Genomic DNA, 19089 nt, shown 5'->3' on the forward strand with positions numbered 1-19089 from the left:
GTACATGCATGCAGCCTTGGTATTTATCTACAAGAGATCATTCTTATTTGGGTTCCATCCTTCCGACAATGACACCACCGCAGCACCTCCTGCCAGAATCTCCAAATTAGCAATGTTGGCTACGTGCGGTGCGAAAGAAGTTCAATGTACACGCATGCAGAATCCAGGTGCTTATGCGTGCACGCCTCTCTTGATGGACATCTCTACCTCACCTGCTGATGCTGCTGGTGCTGCCCCCAGTTTCTTGAACTCCCTCCCTTTGGCCACATGCACTGCCAAATTACCTCCTCCTGTTCGCACTCAAAGATGTTCCTATGTTCCCCTGTCTATTGCTGACTCACACACACTTCGCCCCATCGCTTTGCCTCTAAAAAAATTGAAAACTCGCTTCTTCAGAAGTCCCTGTTGTGTTCATAGTTTGCCGTCTTTCCCCGGCACCTCATTTAGCGCAGTTGGCAACATACAGCGCAAAAGATGTTCAACATAGATTCATATTTAAAAATATATGAAATAAAATATCTTCTTCAAATTACTTTCTTGTGCATGTACTTTGCATCGAGCCTTGAGGTGTGGTCACAACCAAACGTGTTTTCAATCCAAAAATGTGACTTGTTGTGTCGTTTAGACACTGGGACCCTCCAGGGAAGGAGCCCATGGGATCGATGAACACAAACACATCGCTCCTTGACGGCAGGTGCAGAGACATTGTTTGTAAACAAGTCATCACGTGATGCTTCACCTGACCAGCAAGTTGGTGAAATGTAACAATTTGAGATCACGATTCGATTCAACAATCCGTTCTCGTTAAAATGCTTTACTCCTGGTGGTATCGATTCTCATTTATTTTGCCTCATATGTACACCTTTTGTCAGCTCCCCTAGCCTATAATCGGAACATTTGCAAATGTGTTTAAATCGCAAATATTAACACATTGCTGCGGAGTGAGCTGGTGGGAACGTTGGGTTGCTCGGTCAATGGCCAGGGTCAACGGTGGCGTGGTGTATTCCGCAAATATGCCCGACTGTGAGGGCGGGCACAAGCCGGCATGAGTAGGTTAAACGTTGAGTTTTATAAGGGCACCACGGGGTGACCAGCCGCTCCCCTCCCCACCCAGCCCCACCCCTCCCACCCCCCACCCAGCCCCTCCCCACCCAGCCCCACCCCTCCCACCGCCACCCTCCCCACCCAGCCCCTCCCCACCCTCCCCACCCAGCCCCTCCCCACTCTCCCCACCCAGCCCCACCCTCCCCACCCAGCCCCTCCCTCCCCACCCTCCCCTCTCCACCCAGCCCCACCCCTCCCATTTTTGGATGCACGACGGACGGACACATTAATCCCCTGTGGGCTGGTGTAACCAGGAGGTTCCTACCAGTAAGATTCTCTAACGCACGATTGGACGCACGCTTTGCGAGCGTAAGAATACACTGCAAGCGTCTATTCGATGCACGGTCCATCACATGTCTGTCTATAAAGACTAGGATGGGAAGTAGCTAGATCGAGCAAAAGAGAGATGAGTCACTCCAAACACACAAACTAACGTGGTGTTTCGTCACGCTTGAGGTTAAATCAACCTTTGTAATCGTGGGATATTGCATATAGTGCTTTAACGCCTCCCTAAATCAACAATGCACGGTGGTAAGTGTTGTTTTCTTCATACAAACGCTGTTAGGATTTGACACGCATTGCAAAAATGCTGTTACTGTCATTCTTCTGCGCGTCGGGCATTTCACGAAAAACACCGCACTTTGCTCTGGTTTTTCTCGCTCTCGCCAATTTGCATTTATTCATTAGCCTACTTAACCACTCATTCATTCACATTTAATTTATTTAGTTACGCACAGGTGAAGAATGTTTAATCAGCCATGCAGTAAATACTAATTCGATGATTGCGCTATGAAGTAATGGGAACTGATGACTCTGCTGTTGGCTAATTTAGCACGGCGCATCATGTGAAATGGCCTCGTTGTATGCAGGTGTGAACTTCTTTCGCGCTGTACGTAGGCCAACAGTGCTAATTGCAGGTGCGATCCCACAAAGAGTGTAAGGGTTCATAACGTGCACAGCGCGCAGAACATCACCTGACCCCATCTCCCATAAACGGATATTTCTCAGAGGCACTGCACATTGAGAATGGGTTCTAAATGGCTCAAATTTGTTTTTTTTTTTCACATAACCCCTTAATCGGAATCCAGCCTGGGTGATTTTTGTGATTGGGTAAGCCGGAGGTTCCAAATGAGTCCATGAAAACGTTAATGAATGCAAAACTGCTCATTGTCGAAAATTATAGGTTAGATATCTTAACCTCGGCTTGAAATATATTTAGTGAAGTAATGTGCAAACCTTAGCAGTCAGCCTTGGGGAAAGTTCCATTGCCCTCAGGAGTTAAGTACACGATGAAGAATAAATGTAATCAAAGTGATTGAGCAGCTCATCTATAATAGAAAAAAAAACGACACAGTACTTTGCATGAGTTATGAAAACGAATGGGTGACTGCTGTAAAAATGAACACAGCCCATGACCTCGTGTACTTGGCTAATACCAAACGAATTGTAATACATCTGCACAGACTTAATTTAAATAATCAGCTTCATTAAACTTTTCAAAAAATTATTTAGGATTTAACAAGTTGGCCGCATAGTACGGCTCTCATTTCCATTAGAGCTCTAAGAGTTGTATCCGTTACCCTGACATAATTATGTTTCACGTAACCACGCACTACTTGCTTAACATGATGATGCAACAGTTGTAACGGTACCGTACGACGTTTTTTTGTCAGTTGCCTTTTAAGTGCAGAACAAAAGAAGGCTGCAACGATACGTCAGGCGCTCGAGTGCGAGCCGATTTAAACGCCCCATCTCTCGTGAAGATCTACCTCTCAGTTGTGTTCCTTCCCTTGGCCGTCACTACTCCCATCATTATTCCCGACCACCGGGCATCACCCCGTCTTATAACGCGTCCTCTTAACTTTCGTATCTTCTCTAATCCGTGTGTTGTTCTTCTTCTTCCTCCGTCTCTCGGTCTAATCAAAAGCATACCGTGTTATATTCAAAAGCATGCCATGTTATATGTCGTTGCCCTGTTTTTTTTTGTTGAGCAGGCCAAAAAAATCAAGAACCCTTGTACAGGGTGCTTCAAAATATGTTAACACTTCCGAGAATTAGCAACAACACCACAAGAAATGGGCCTTCAGGCTCTGGAGACCACCTGAAGAAGATTCCAGGCACGCGTTGACAATGATGGCGAACAAGTGGAGACTCTTTAGACTTTTTTAAGCTATTAACATTACATTTTCTTCTTTGGTTCTTTCGGTAAAGTCACGTAGAATGAGAATAAAATAATAAATTGATAAAATAAAATAACACAATAATATTCTCACGACGTTTCGGCCACAACACAAGCGGCCTTCATCAGGTGAAGGGGGCGAGACTGTCTGGTAGGACAGCGCTGGAGTGAGAATATTATTGTGTTATTTTATTTTATCAATTTATTATTTTATTCTCATTCTACGTGACTTTACCGAAAGAACCAAAGAAGATGAATCATTGCAGTCACGAAAGCTTTAAATCGAAATTTAACATTACATTTGTTATCATGTTGCAGTGTATTAGTACCCGTTCTTTTACCATTAAAAACGATAGTCCCACATAAGTGTTTAAAAAATGTTTGAAGCACCCGGTATTGTGAAGGTTAAGGGCTCCAACGAGGAGGTAGAGTATTTTGATGCCCTGTTCAATATTTCTCTGTGCGTGCTTTCAAAACGATTACACAGTAAGTCAAAATCAGTCTTCTATGCTCAGGGGGCTGGGGGCGGGAAGTGATTGCATTTAGTTGCTAAGCACCGACTCAATGGATTAAACAGCTCTACAAATTATCAATTAAAATTTGCATATTCAACAAAAAAGTCAATCATTAACAGGAACTAGTAAGAGTCCTCACTTAACTGGATTTGCATTTAAGGGCAGACTATTGAGAAAAGACGCATTTGAACTGGTCTCACGGTCTATGAACCTGTAAATACCCTAAGCTTCCAGTTTGATGCATTGCACGTTCTGACGTGTGGGGTTGCTTGAACGTTACAGCAGGCTGGAGGTTATTCCCCACGTGACTAGCCCGGCCCAGCGGGGGTGTCAACGTCTCCTGGAGGTCAACGCCGTTTATTAACTCCGTTCACCTCCGCACGTGAACACAGCGGCTGGCTGCAAGTGTGGAAAGTGAGAGCCGTCTGGTTTATCACGAGGGTTGCTCTGCTTATATTTCTGTTGCGAATAAACACCGCACACGGTGGCGAGATGTTGACAACCTCGCCTTGTATACAGGAGTTCACGCGTTTAGCGAGTATATGGCTGCTATAAATTTCCACGTGATGAGCCACTTGATTGAGCTATCATTTGTGGCCAGGTCGCTTCTGAAAAAGAGCTATACAGCTTAGGAGCCTTACAGTGAGGAAAAAAGAATTTGATCCCCTGCTGATTTTGTACATTTGCCCACTGACAAAGAAATGATCAGTCTATAATTTTAATGGTAGGTTTATTTGAACAGTGAGAGACAAAATAACAACAAAAAACGCACGTAAAAAATGTTATAAATTGATTTGCATTTTAATGAGGGAATACGTATTTGACCCCTCTGCAAAACATGACTTAGTACCTGGTGGCAAAACCCTTGTTGGCAATCACAGAGGTCAGACGTTTCTTGTATTTGGCCACCAGATTTGCACACATCTCAGGAGGGATTTTGTCCCACTCCTCTTTGCAGATCTTCTCCAAATCATTAAGGTTTCGAGGCTGACGTTTGGCAACTCGAACCTTCAGCTCCCTCCACAGATTTTCTATGGGATTAAGGTCTGGAGACTAGCTAGGCCACTCCAGGACCTTAATGTGCTTCTTCTTGAGCCACTCCTTTGTTGCCTTGGCCGTGTGTTTTGGGTCATTGTTATGCTGGAATACCCATCCACGACCCATTTTCAATGCCCTGGCTGAGGGAAGGAGGTTCTCACCCAAGATTTGACGGTACATGGCCCCGTCCATCGTCCCTTTGATGCGGTGGAGTTGTCCTGTCTCCTTAGCAGAAAAACACCCCCAAAGCATAATGTTTCCACCTCCATGTTTGACGGTGGGGATAGTGTTCTTGGGGTGATAGGCAGCATTCCTCCTCCTCCAAACACGGCGAGTTGAGTTGATGCCAAATATCTCCATTTTGGTCTCATCTGACCACAACACTTTCACCCAGTTGTCCTCTGAATCATTCAGATGTTCATTGGCAAACTTCAGACGGGGATGTATATGTGCTTTCTTGAGCAGGGGGACCTTGCGGGCGCTGCAGGATTTCAGTCCTTCACGGCGTAGTGTGTTACCAATTGTTTTCTTGGTGACTATGGTCCCAGCTGCCTTGAGATCATTGACAAGATCCTCCCGTGTAGTTCTGGGCTGATTCCTCACCGTTCTCATGATCATTGCAACTCCACGAGGTGAGATCTTGCATGGAGCCCCAGGCCGAGGGAGATTGACAGTTCTTTTGTGTTTCTTCCATTTGCGAATCATCGCACCAACTGTTGTCACCTTCTCACCAAGCTGCTTGGCAATGGTCTTGTAGCCCATTCCAGCCTTGTGTAGGTCTACAATCTTGTCCCTGATATACTTAGAGAGCTCTTTAGTCTTGGCCATGGTGAAGAGTTTGGAATCTGATTGATTGATTGCTTCTGTGGACAGGTGTCTTTTATACAGGTAACGAGCTGAGATTAGGAGCACACTCTTAAAGGGAGTGCTCCTAATCTCAGCTTGTTACCTGTATAAAAGACACCTGGGAACCAGAAATCTTTCTGATTGAGAGGGCGTCAAATACTTATTTCCCTCATTAAAATGCAAATAAATTTATAACATTTTTGACATGCGTTTTTCTGGATTTTTTTGTTGTTATTCTGTCTCTCACTGTTCAAATAAACCTACCATTAAAATTATAGACTGATCATTTCTTTGTCAGTGGGCAAACGTACAAAATCAGCAGAGGATCAAATACTTTTTTCCCTCACTGTATCTGGTAAACTCAGATTGGGGTTAGTTTAGTTTTAGTTTATATCAATCACAAATCATTAGCCATTCGTTGTTGAAAGCCTCATCTGGTCATCGCGGTTTCGTGATGTAACAACCCCGCCGAGCACCTGCACGCGAGCGGATTTCATCGCTCCATCTCCTTAAGAGGACGCCCTCTCGGACGCATCCCAATAGTTCAACATGTTCAGTGTGAAATACGTGCTATGCATAGAAATAAAAAAAAAACGTAGATGTGGGGAGCACAGAAGTGCGGTATGCATCGAATGGCATGCAGCTCCTCGTGCTAGACGACGCACAGAGCGTTGAAGATCACTGAATTCACGAAACTCTCATTCGGCACCCGCAGCCCTACCGAATCAATGGGTTCAGATAAATTGCTGTAGATAAGAAATGGAGCAAATGAATGATTTAAAGTCTCTCATCAGGCAGGGCCATGACCTGCTCAGGGATAAACAGGGCGAGACATTTTGGCAAGCTCCAGGGTAGCGTGACGCCAACACAAATGTTTTGTTCCCGGCACCTATTTTCAGTTGGCTTACACGTTTCAGTGGCGTGTGATGTGGAACGGGACTGGCCACGTGCAATTAAACACAAACGGGTTCGGTTTCACGTTTTTTTAAAGTAAAATAATAATCGCTTACAGCTCTCAAGTCAATTCACTGCTGGATGAAGGCCTCATCACACAGGTCGTGTGTGTGTGTGGGGGGGGGGGGTGTTGTTTGATTATACTTCACCGCACTTGACACTAAGGGTTGGTGAAAGTACGGGGCCATGAAGGCTAGATGCCAACTGTCGTGCGTTCAATCCCGACCCTGACGACTGCCACGCCGGGAGAACGATTCAAACCGACGAACTCTACCATCAAAGGTTCAGCGTGCTGACCGTTGCACCGCAGCAGCAAACCACTTGGGCGCTACATAAATCTGAATTGTATTGTATTACCGATTGAATCATGCTGTGGGGGGAGGTGGGAGGAGAGGGGTGGGGGCGTCCTGATCACTGCAATGACTTATTGAGGGGGAGTAGGATTTCGGCTCACTCAATGTTTTCGTGGTGTGCGCGCAGCAAACCTGATCCACCCTGTGGATATTTGTTCTGGGGCGCTCATGTCAGGCGTGTGAGACAGTTAATTGAATGATTTATCGTCTTCCACTGCCAAGCACACGGAATTCGTTTGCCACACACAACCCAATGTGGCAACACACTCTGCAAACGCCACAACAAGTCTCATTCAGCTTCATGTGAAGGGCAAATTTTAACTTTTGATCAAAGTTCTGATAATTTCAAAGCCTAAGCGTCAACTGTTTTTAATTAATAAAAATGATTGAATATGGTCCTTCTGCAATTATCTTTGTCATGAACAACCAGAGAAGTTCAAGTCATTTGAACAATGGGCACTGTGCTTTGCTTTTCACACGACAGTTGGGTCACAAGCGTCCAATTCAATCGGATATGTACTCCATGTAACCCCGTTTTTACGATGGTAAAACGAAGCTGATGTTCGTGAAATATTACCAGCAGAACTATCGCAAATTTTATTATTGTCACTAAAGAAATATGTTTTATGCATCTGGAATATATTTAGAATTGTAATGAACAGACTTTGTGCGAGCAAGAGCAACACATGATGCCTTGAATAAAGGTGTCAGTTTTTGTGCCAGTTAAAAGGGTAAAACCTATTCCTAAGAGCAACACTGTTTACCCATGAAAATATCATTCACATTTATGAGTATCAGTCTATGAGTATGAGTACTACTGGCCTTTTTGGATGCTTGCGAACAGCACTTTAAAGATTGCGTAAGACTGTGTTTACAAGCAAGTGCGTGTGTGACAATGGGGAGCGGTAGTGTAGCGGTTATCGTGCCGTGCTACGAACCTGGTGACCCAAGTTCGATATCCGCTCACTGTCAACACCCGTGACAAATTATGTGACCCTGTTTTGGGCCTCCCCTAGGTCGGTTCATCCTCAAATGAGCACCTGGTGCAGTGTGTAAACATCACCAATGGGGAGACAAAAGCGGTCGGGCGTGGTGCTGGCCACCCTCGTGTGCCGTGCCGGTCTTCATAGTGCGAACAGCACTTGCCTCCAAAGTCTGATACGGCTATAAGGCACATCGTTGTCTTTGTGGTGCAGTGGATAGAGCGCTCCAATACCAATCAAGTAATCTGAGTTCAACTCCCCTCGGCGACTAACATCAGTGGCAAGAGGTGTATGCACCTCTCCTAGACTTCTCGGAGGTTGACTAACTCTCGATTGGTGACACAGTGCGTAATACTCAGCAGTGGAGAGACAATGGCTTGTTACATGGCCCCCCCTCGTGCGTTGCACCAGTGTTCATTGGTGCTCCTAAAGGAACGTGTAGAGCTAGGATGAATGAAGGATGGTTTTATTTTGTTTGCTTATATGTGCGATATAATTATTATGCAATTAACTAAAGATTCGTAAATCGGAACAGCTAAAAGATTAAACGCATCCAATAAAACGTGCAGGTTTATGAGCCACTGATGCAGAATGCCTCCATTTAATTTCATAGAATGTTAGTTGCATTTTTTTACTCAAGTTGTAATTGTTTGCGGTCCTGCATGACTTTATTACATCGGCAGTAGGCGGGTTATATGTATTTTTGGTGAAAACAGAACATCATGTTCAACTCCTAGTGCCTCACTTGCTATGCAGTGATCTCGTTCAATTATCAGTGCCAAATCCAACTCGAATCCAGATTGCTTCATTTTAAAGCTCATTTATGAAGTCAGAATATTCTCACTCATGCCTCTGCATGACTTTATTAATTATTCTCTGAACAAGGCGGAGGTGTACGGGCTGAACAAAAAAATCCCTCTATTTGCAATGATGACGATCATAAATAATCCCTTGCTCAGTAAAGATTTTAATATTAAATCTGGAAATGAAACCGTACAAAATTAGCAATGTTGCAATTATAATGTCACACTGTCTTGCAATTCATAATTTAAAAACAAAATTTTTTCAGCGACATGAAATTCAGTCCGCAAGCATCTGTAGCAATGCGTTTAAAATTAGCTTTCACATTCTTGGCTCGGCATAATTTTTCCTGCATAGCACTACAACTCTGGCAATTGAATGACCATCAAGGATCTTAGTGGCTGAATAAAATATTGCAAAATTATGAAAAACATCTGAACTGCAAAATAAAACTCGCATTGGAAACTAACAGCATTAAACAGGTGGTGTTTATGAGTTTTGCGTGTATTTTTGTAACCTCAAAAAGCCGACTTATTTTTATATTTCTCACGATTCATCACATTAATCTTTGAGACACGGGTCATCTACCAACACCAATTCACCCTCTGTAATACAATCCATTGTGCGGTGAAGTTCAGCAGTGGCGGTAGGTTCAACTTACCGGAGGAAAGTAATGGAACGTTTGGACATTGTTACGTGCGGTAAATAAAAATTATAGACTATACTATTTAATCATTGTTTTAAGTGCTATTTATAGCACATTTACGCATATAATTATTTTACTTTTCATTTAAGTTTAGCAAATTCAAGTTTTCACATTACATCCATTTCAAAGGACTTAAAGGGTCTTGGCCTAGTTTGAATGTGCATTAGACAACCGTGTTGACTGGTTGCACACAATTAATTATTTAACGTCCAAAAAATGTACTTTACAGTTCAATTTTATCAAGTCAGGATTGTTTTCCACTTTGTAACATTTTAAAGGCATCATTCACTGCACTGCCCAACAAGGCTGATGCGACTTGATCAACGTGTCCATCCAACGGAGCACACCAAGGTGGCTAACGTGTGATACGTCGTGTTCCCAGCCAAGTGTGACTGGGCGCCCATGCCGTTACACTGCGCCGCATCTTGCCAATGGAGAATCTTGGACCGTCCGTCTTTGCATTTACCTGCCCTGTAGTGTCGGTCCAGCTTGTCCCAGTGTGCCTCCGTGTCCGCACGAGGCAGGTCCGCAGACTTAATGGGCTCATAAACGGACACTGCGCACGCACGCACACACAGGCACGCTCACAGTGAGGCCTTCCCGTGATTTACGGTGCCGTCGTGGGCTGGCATGACCGTGCATCTCAATATGTCCGGCACTTTAACCGTTACGTATACGCGCAAGCACATTGTTTTGACAGATTAAGAGTATATGTACGCATTGATAAATACAAAGAAAACAAATCACTGGTTTTCTCACGTTCAAGATAAATGTCATTAGAATTCAAGACTCGTAGGCCAAAGCGAATCATTCATTCGGAGACGCGCACACACACACACACGTTCCTATATATTTTTGTGCATCTTTGATATGATAAAATATGCGCACCGTAATGAATTAACATGATTGCAACACGTTTCGTTTAATTGAACCATTTTTCAACTTTATATGTAGATACGGCTTAAGTCGGCATTAATACTTCAGACGCTTTTTTTTTTCCCTTTTCACTTCGTCCCCGCGGAACTCTTCCAATATCTTGCTGACAAGTTATTTACAAACGGCCGCAGCAGGTGTCCAAGCGTGAGCACGTGTGCGTCCCAGCGAAACGTTTCGGAGCGGCGCGGGTAATGAGACACGATACATCAGTAGTGGCGGATGGAATAATAGCGGGCGAGGTATCGCCAAGCTAACCGTCACCCTAGGACCCTTTCTCTTCCAGGCACCTTACCTAGCCCTCTGGTTCCACTCGTAACAAGGCGCGCCGCTCAAAACCTGTTTTATTCTTCACATCACCACCTTCAGAGGTTAAATGAAAAAAATCTGGGCAGTGTTTTCATACTTTTTTTATAAATGAAACATCACTGCTCAATTTTTCCAGGGTTATGAATTTGTTTCTGGTTCACGAGGTTTATTTTTTTTTAGGGTATTTTTTTCCGATGCAGCATTTTTCTTGAAAAAAATATAAACAGGTAAAGAGGTTTTTTGTCGTAGCTGGAAAAATGTGTGTGTGTGTGTGTGTCTGTGTGAGTGGGGAGCGATAGTGTAGCGGTTAGCGCGCTGCGCTATGAACCTGGCGACCCGGGTTCGATTCCTGCTCACGGCCAACACCAGTGACGATTATCTGAACCGGTCCCGGGCCTCCCCTAGGTCGACTCAGCCTCAAATGAGTACCTGGTGCAGTGTGTAAACATTGCCACTAGGGAGACAAAGGCGGTCGGGCGTGGTGCTGGCCACCCACCCCCTCGTGTACTATTCCGGCCTTCATAGGTGCTCGTTAACAGCACTTGCCCCTACAGTCTGTTAAGGCTATATGGGGGACCTTTGTTCTTTGTTGTGTGTGTAAAGACATTTGACAATTTGGCCAATGGGCCTTTTTTGATTTTTGTTTGTTTGTTATGGTTGCACCCGATTCAAGAGCCGAATGGCTCACAGGGCTATACCAAAATAAACTGAACTGATGAAGGTTAATACACTTCTGAAAGTATCTCTAGCCTGGCGACAATCCTATTCATGTTTCAGATTACTAATTACTAGGAGAAAAAAAAACATCTGCAATGTGAGGTGGACCTTGCACATAATACAAACTGAAAAAACACAACTTAAATGTACACAGCATCTAAAAGCAGGAAGATATCAATACTATAGGTGGGCTATCTGATTAAGAAATCAATTACCGGTACTTTAGTGAGCAAGATTTAAATTACTTGACTAAATGCAAAAAGTACGTAACTATCTGGGGGATGGGGGGGGATATCCCTCGTCTCTGATAAGCCGAGCCCCCCACTGACACTGAGATTCGTTGGCAAATGGGCCCCGAATCTCTCACGGATGCCCTGGGACTCGATAACACGGGTCCCAATCACCCCGCGTGGATTCCATGGACCTCATTGGTAAAAGGCCCTGGTGATGAGGGTTAACTATGGTTGCGTAAGCAGTGAGCACGGAAGACAACCTTTTTAAAGTTTGAAATGGTGCCAGCGATATATTTTGTTGGACTGGTACAGGAATGTCGAAAAGAGGTGGTAGGATGGGACACGCAACAGAAGCAGCAGATCCAGAAGCCAAAATGACATTCTTTATTATAATCTTAAACCTTTTCAGGAGTACTTCACACTTGACAGCTGATAGATGTGGAATAAGCCAGGTTTTTGCGGATGCCAGTTGGTCGTTACAATGCTGAACAATTTATGGCGTCCATAGCCAGGAGTTATCAGGGTAGAATAGTTGTCTGATTTGGTCTCTGCCAAGGCTACCTGGTAAGAGTTTAGGTGTACCTTCCCAGGCTGGTGATTTAAATTATAAACGAGAGTTATTCCAGTTCCCAGCATGTGGCAGGCAATTTTTTTGTTGTTGTTAATTAACAGGGGCTGGGGTTAGCCCGTTGAGCCACAGAAATGGGATTAATAGATAGAATGAGAGCAGATAATTGAAGAAGATAGACATGTGAGCGGAGCGTGAAGGGGAAATGGGACCGGAAAAGCTAGAGGTCCGGGAAAATAAACGGAGAAATGTATGAGGTGATGATCACTGAAGGTGTCGAGAGACTTGAAGATGAGTGTGATGGATTTAGTATTGGAGATGACAAGGTCGAGCGTATGGCCATGGGAAATGAGTGGGAGATGAAGCCAGTTGCGTGAGATCTATGGGTTCAAGGAATGACTGTAAAGTAGATGAGTGAGAGAATCTGACAGGTCATTGCACGAATGTATACGAGTTAAATCTCCAGCGATGATTAGAATGTGGATTTATATAGCATCTAAATGCAAATGCATCTCAAGATATTTACAGAAATAGTGGGCGTCATTTGTATAGAGACACAACGCAGTCATGGGCAGAAGTGGGGGAAAGGACGGTCTTGAGAGCCTGAAGTTGAATAACGGGAGGAAGCCGACGGCACGGGTGGCTGGGATATGGCATTCCAGACTATGGGGGCAGTAGGGGAGAATGTGCGACCTTCCAGGTAAGGACAGGTCCAGGGTGGAAGCGAAGTGTGTAAAAATCAGATGCCACCATTATAAAACATTTAAGCCTTCGATTTCATATGTTTACGCAGTCCTTGAAATTGTGTATGCAGACATCACTGTGCAATCCATATTTTTAAGCAAAATTTTCTAAACAGCATTACTAGTGCATGCGCACTTCAAGCCTGCAAATTTTCTTACACTTGGTTTTTAATAGGTCAGCAGCCAGTGGCAGGCCCCAAGTGAGTGTTCATACGTCTGCTGTACCACACATGCACAGCCCATTTGTCAATCCACTGCTGAACGAGGGCCACCCCACTTCGTGCAGGTCATGCATGGGCTTTCAGTCGCTGTACTCGTCAGCACAAACTATAAAAAAGCAAACTCAACATATAGGCAAGAATCAATTTGATTACATAAGAGGAAAGGTGCAAACCCTACAGTGTTGCGCTCACGCCACTACAGACAGCAGAGGCCTCCACTAGAGTTTTAGTGAGTCCAATAGGGTGTTTTGGCCTACTCTTCCACGCTGGTCAAGACATCTCGGAAGATGTGGGAGCACCCACACATTTCAAACACAAAACGCAAACCGTCGATCAACCAACTGCGGTGCACCCATTTTATACTGCCGGGTGGTCTACGCGATCGCACACAAGGTGAAAAAATAGCAGCGCGAAAATATAACAATACAGAAGTTATTAAATTCGGGGTGGGGGGGGGGGAGCCACTTTGGCGATAGCGTAAAGGTGCTTTGTAATCCGGCAAGCCCGGTGGACAAGAGCAGACGGGGGAGCTTGCGCCGTGCGGAGCGGCCGTTGCTCTCCCACCTGCCGCTTGGCATTCAGGGCGCGAAGCTCTCAGGTTGAATGTCGCCAATGGGAGTAAGGAGAAGACCAACAAATGGGCCGTTAAAAATGTCACTGAAAGATGAACGGCGCAACGCACGCGAGGGAAAATATTATAAATCAAAGATAAAAGTGCAAGTCCTCCGACTCGTAGGAACTGTGGGGCTCGCAACGAGCAGACGAGGCCGTTCCCTCCGCTCGCACGGGCGCTTAACCCATGCTCGCAATACGCTCGGGTTTTTAAAAAACTGAATCAATCAATGAATCCTAGACAACAGAACCCTCACACCCAGTTTCTTCTCAAACCGCTTTGTAAAACTCGTGCAGAAACACAAGTGACCTTGGGAGAAATGAGAATGGAATATATATAATTGTTTCGTTGGCAGTCGCGTCATCAGCTATCAAACCTTTAAATGAAATATATTCTTATCCAGTCATGGAATGCAAGCCCTCTATCTTAACATGGGATACAATAATCTTTCATATGAAGCTTCAATTAATAACAATGCGAACATACATATTAAAACCTTAACGACGAACACATATAATACATACTATGTTTTCCCCGGAAAGTTTTACTTGTTGTCTAGCTTCATATCCAAAAGGGTTCTGTTTTGGCATCGTTGATGTGGAATGAAAATACGAAAGTGAGTGCTTAGAGCACATTCCAAGTGATGTTGTTTAACCAGGTAAGAATTCCATAGGCGAGGATGAGTCATTTGCAAGATAGCAGAAAACGTTCAAACTTATCACACGTTGGACAAAACCTACTTTGCATATAACAACTGCTATAGGCACTTCATCACCATATAAAGAGTGTCTCAGTCATTATATCAATGCATGATCAACCAACCCTCACCTAAATAATCATTGCTTAAGATGTGTGAGCTGTTTTTTCCCTCTTGTAAATTACACTATCCTGGTCTCTGCAGTTGTCACCCGGTTAAACAGAATTAAACAACATAAACTTTAATTCCATGGAATTTATTTCAAAAGCAATTCCGTGAGTTAAACATTCAGAGCGGTATACTGCTCGCTGTCAGTTCGAATAGAAATGTCTTCATTTTATAACAATGTTGCAATTTGAACATTTTTGGAAGACAAACACAGAGCACATACACGGGCAATTTGAAAATTACATGAAGAGTACATTAACAGTATTAGAGTGAATACAAATGTTTTGCAAAAAACTGGAGAAATTATCACACAATGACCTTTGGTAAATTAAGAATGACAAAGTCAGACAAGAAAGGGTTGGTTGTGAAGACCTCTATGATGGAATGCCCTTTATTTAGACAAAGGGATGGGAGAGGGATATGTTCCTGCCAGGGCACTTACCCGCCACAGGCTCGCTGTGCATGTCAAACAAGCTTTGCTCCAGCACTAACAAACGCCAACAGGGTGATATAGATCTATTCCTGGCCGAAGCCATTGTCAAATGTGGGAATTACTGGTGCTCGGTCGACCTTTAAGCCATAACGGTATAATTATTTTAATGAAAGTGTATTTTTAAAAATCTCTCTGATGTCACAGGCAAGTGCATGGCGCAAGCTCTTATCAATGTTTAAGGTAAAAGTTTGCTGTTCTCTACAAAAGTTAAATAGTTGCGTTTGTGTTACACATTCGTGGATGCTGCTATGGTATAATGGGCCAGCACACTGAACGTGCAATCCCAAAAACGCCAGTTCCATTCGATCTCTCGGGCACGACAGTTGACAAAGACTGTACGAGGTTCCTAAATCCCCCTGCCACCTAACAGTATAAAAAGGGCGCACACAACATTCAGTGAATTGGCAGGGTCGTACAGGCTGGGGTAAAATGTGGGGTACTCCCACCTCTTGCACGACATCAGGCCAGCGTGATTGACAAAATACACTATGGAAGGGTCATCTATTTTTACTTTCCCCTTGTGGAGGCTCTACTGCCGGCAGTGGCGTGACCAAGCAATTGGAAGGCTGCCCCTGTTTGCCCAGTTACACACTGAGTGCGCGTTAACTGGAGAAGGGAACGCGTATATTAGTGCGCACTTCTGCTTTGCTATATGTCACCATAGGCAAGCATCGCTAAGCCTGAGAACATGCTCTATTGCGTACTCTAACGTAAGTCTTTTATTTTTTCTCTTTGGTTTGAAAAAAAAACCACACACAATATGTGAAAGTTTTAGCAGTTGAATAATATGCAAATTTTGAACTTGCCAATTTGTCACTCAACAAATTATGTTTTCGAGTCATTAATTTCTCAGCTGAAATGGGATATGAATCAGACAATTTATGAACAGGGCTAAACACTCTCCTTCCACCCTTTACAAAACAAATACTTCCTTGAGGGTAGTTTATTGATTTAAGTATTTTTTCATAAAGATGAAAAGCCTACACGATTTTGCCATACATAATTAAACTGCTTCACGTGAAAATCATTTGGATTAAACATTCAGACATTGGTCGCTTGATGAAAATAGTGTGTGTGATACAGTGGATGGGTGTGCAATTATAACACGTTGTGATCAGAAATTCTAGGCTAACCAGCAAGGAGGCCCCTGTGCTGTCATGAATGGCTTTAGTATGACACCTAAAGACTTCTTATAAAATGTAAGTCGAGCAGTGTGCTAATCCATGGCCTCTGCTCAAAAAAACAATTTACATCGCTCCTACAATTTCTCTAATGCGTGAAGATACATCGCCATGATTAACCTTCTGCATACGTGCACGTGGTTAAAGTCATCTAAATATCAAAGTGTGTGACCTTCGATGCATTTAGCCTCTCAGAGACAAGTTAATTTGAAATCAAGACGAATAAGCCCGATGTTCTCCGCATTTGTGTCAAGGGCAGCAACATGATCAATGAAGCCACGGGGCAGTTTTAATTGATTTATCAACGGATTTCGCAGCGCACTTAAATTTCCAACGCATTAATTCGGCACGTACAAAGCAGACGAATTAATCGTACTGTTTTATACAGAGCAGATTCTCCACGCATTACTTTAAAGAACCACACTTTGCAATTAGTTCCATGTAATAAGCATTCAAAGATGATTCCAAACTCTACTATATTGGCAATGCACCGCTACAAATTTTGTAGTAGCTGCACTGTTGAATGTAATCGCATACAAAAAAATTTGCTTCATGCAGTGTATCAGGCATAATGGGTTCTCACTAACAGCGCTGGTAGCAACAATCTAATTGGGCTCAAGGGTTTTTGTATCCATGTACCTCAAGACGTCGCACAGTTGAAGACCAACATGATGTGTCTGTACGGTCACTTGTGTCGACAAAGCACATTTAATATGATTTCAGACATCCGCGTGGGTGTGTGAATTTTAACACAGATGCATCACAATGGTTGGGGCTCATATTTTGTTGGGCAGCACATGTCCAAAATATCACCACGCCGCAAAATGGGCCCCACTGAACACACGAGCTGACACGCACATCTAACGTTCTGAAGTCAAAACATTGCACGTAAAAAATGCAAGAGACAGCACACAAAGTCGAGAGAGAAGATTAGTTTGAATACGTGCAAATATCAGAGGATTACATGTTCCCATAATAGTCACCAATTGAAAGTAAACTGTGCATGTATACATAAACACACATGCACAAAGGAATGTATGTAACAATTTATTTTTAATAATCTTAAATCAGCATTTAATTTTATCCAGTGTTTTTGTAAATGACGTGAACCCTTTAAATATTTACAAATGGAATGTTTACTTTCCCAATTTAGAACATCTAGATGTATAGAATCCATATTTTTATTCGTCAAAATTATCCTTCTCAGGTTCTCGGTAGCACCGACATTGATCCAACACTAAATCACACGGGGCAGGTTTATCGCAGAAGTACTTTGCAAATACCAAAAGAAACCTCTTTGTTACTTGGAGAAACAACAGCGTATCCACGTCCATCTCTCACTGTTTCCAAACGACGGGGATTGATAGCAATGCAACTACTATTCGAGGCGAACGGAGTTTCATACATCCTTGGCACACTTGACGGAAAAGTGGAGGTTAGTTAAATCTTGAAGCAGAGAGAACTCACCGCCTTGGAAATGGGGCGCGCCTTGCCCCTCAGCATCCTGCGAACCCAGCCGCTCCTGACTGTGGTTTGCGCGAGCGGATGCCATTGGAAGCCTGAGTCTAGCGAGCAAGCGCGTTAGTAAATCTAATCTGCAAGCGGAACGACAATCACAAGGTTTAACGTGGTTATTTCCATTGAATCCGAGAGAGAGCGAGAGAGAGAATGAGAGAATGAAAGGACATCAGAAGAAAGGGGTGTTGAATGTTTTAAATGGGCGATGGGCCACCCCAGACCTTACAGGCCATACACAGCCCGACCTTTTCTTCATCAAGCAATCAACATATGTGCAATGCTGTCCAATTTGTAAGTGAGGAAAATTAGTAGGTGTGATAAGGTGGCCTGTTTCTGACCGAGAGTTTTGGAGTCACCGATGCCTTCGCTTTATTCATGATCATTATGGCATTTAATATTGCATCATACCACTGCGTATGTATGGTGTTCTAAACAGCCAATTTAGGTGCTTACTGATTGATCTTTACCATAAAACAAGATTTCGTTGAAGAGTAGTATGTGAATGTAAAATATATACTGTATACACACAATGAATAATATCATAACCAGGCAAATTGAAAGCATTGTGATCAAAACTGTTTTACTTTGAGCCATAATGGTCACGAGCCAGTCACCGCACACCTGTTTTAATCGCGACATGGTTCTTTGTATGCAGTTTGCATCAATTCACCTGTATAATAAATCAATGACCTAGCTGAATAACATCATTCAAACGCTTTCTTGAACTTCCCTGTGCGTGCATATGTGACCATCATTATTTTATAATCCGATCAGTTGGAAATTGTGCCTTCAATTGTAAGCATAGTTTTAAAAATATCTGCTCACTTGTTTTGGATGAGCATAGTTAATCTGTAATGCAACGGGAAGCCAAATGAGGTTTATCGGCATGCACCGGTCAACTGAAATGTGCAGAAGCCGATCAGAAATGTAAAGCAGTTTTGCCAGTGTGCTATGGAGGACTCAACCCTTTAGCTGTTGTGGTAGGGCAGCAGATCATTTGCCATTCGTGGTTTCATTTTTTACCCAGGCGCTTGCAGCAGACGTTAGATTAAAGGTTGATTCGGGGCAAGCACGGTGTAAATATCACGGCACATCTAATGTTGTCAATCAGAGCAACAAGTCACCTTTTTTGTGATAAGATTTGCAGGGGAGATTTTGATGTGGTTCCATTTTTATTGCCCGACTGTAAAATGCTGGCCACCAGTGATATCGCACT

The 19089-nt window shown here is 43.5% G+C and overlaps 1 protein-coding gene across 4 annotated transcripts in view; it reads right to left on the minus strand.

The window, feature by feature from the left end:
- Nucleotides 1–19089, minus strand: part of PHKB (phosphorylase kinase regulatory subunit beta) — a 204764-nt gene that overhangs the window by 178269 nt on the left and 7406 nt on the right. For 2 of the 4 annotated variants that reach the window (XM_076069653.1, XM_076069654.1), the window contains exons 2-3: nt 17823–17950; nt 9946–10035 (exon numbers count right to left, since the gene is read on the minus strand). In XM_076069653.1, coding sequence (XP_075925768.1) covers nt 9946–10035; nt 17823–17907 — 175 coding nt within the window. In that variant the 5' untranslated portion in view covers nt 17908–17950. The remainder of the gene's footprint in view (nt 1–9945; nt 10036–17822; nt 17951–19089) is intronic. The other 2 variants (XM_032960638.2, XM_076069652.1) reach the window with 1 other exon arrangement.

Source organism: Petromyzon marinus, chromosome 25 (assembly GCF_048934315.1).
Source record: "Petromyzon marinus isolate PM22_M1 ecotype Great Lakes invasive population chromosome 25, UKy_Petmar_22M1.pri1.0, whole genome shotgun sequence".
Lineage (NCBI taxonomy): Eukaryota > Metazoa > Chordata > Hyperoartia > Petromyzontiformes > Petromyzontidae > Petromyzon > Petromyzon marinus.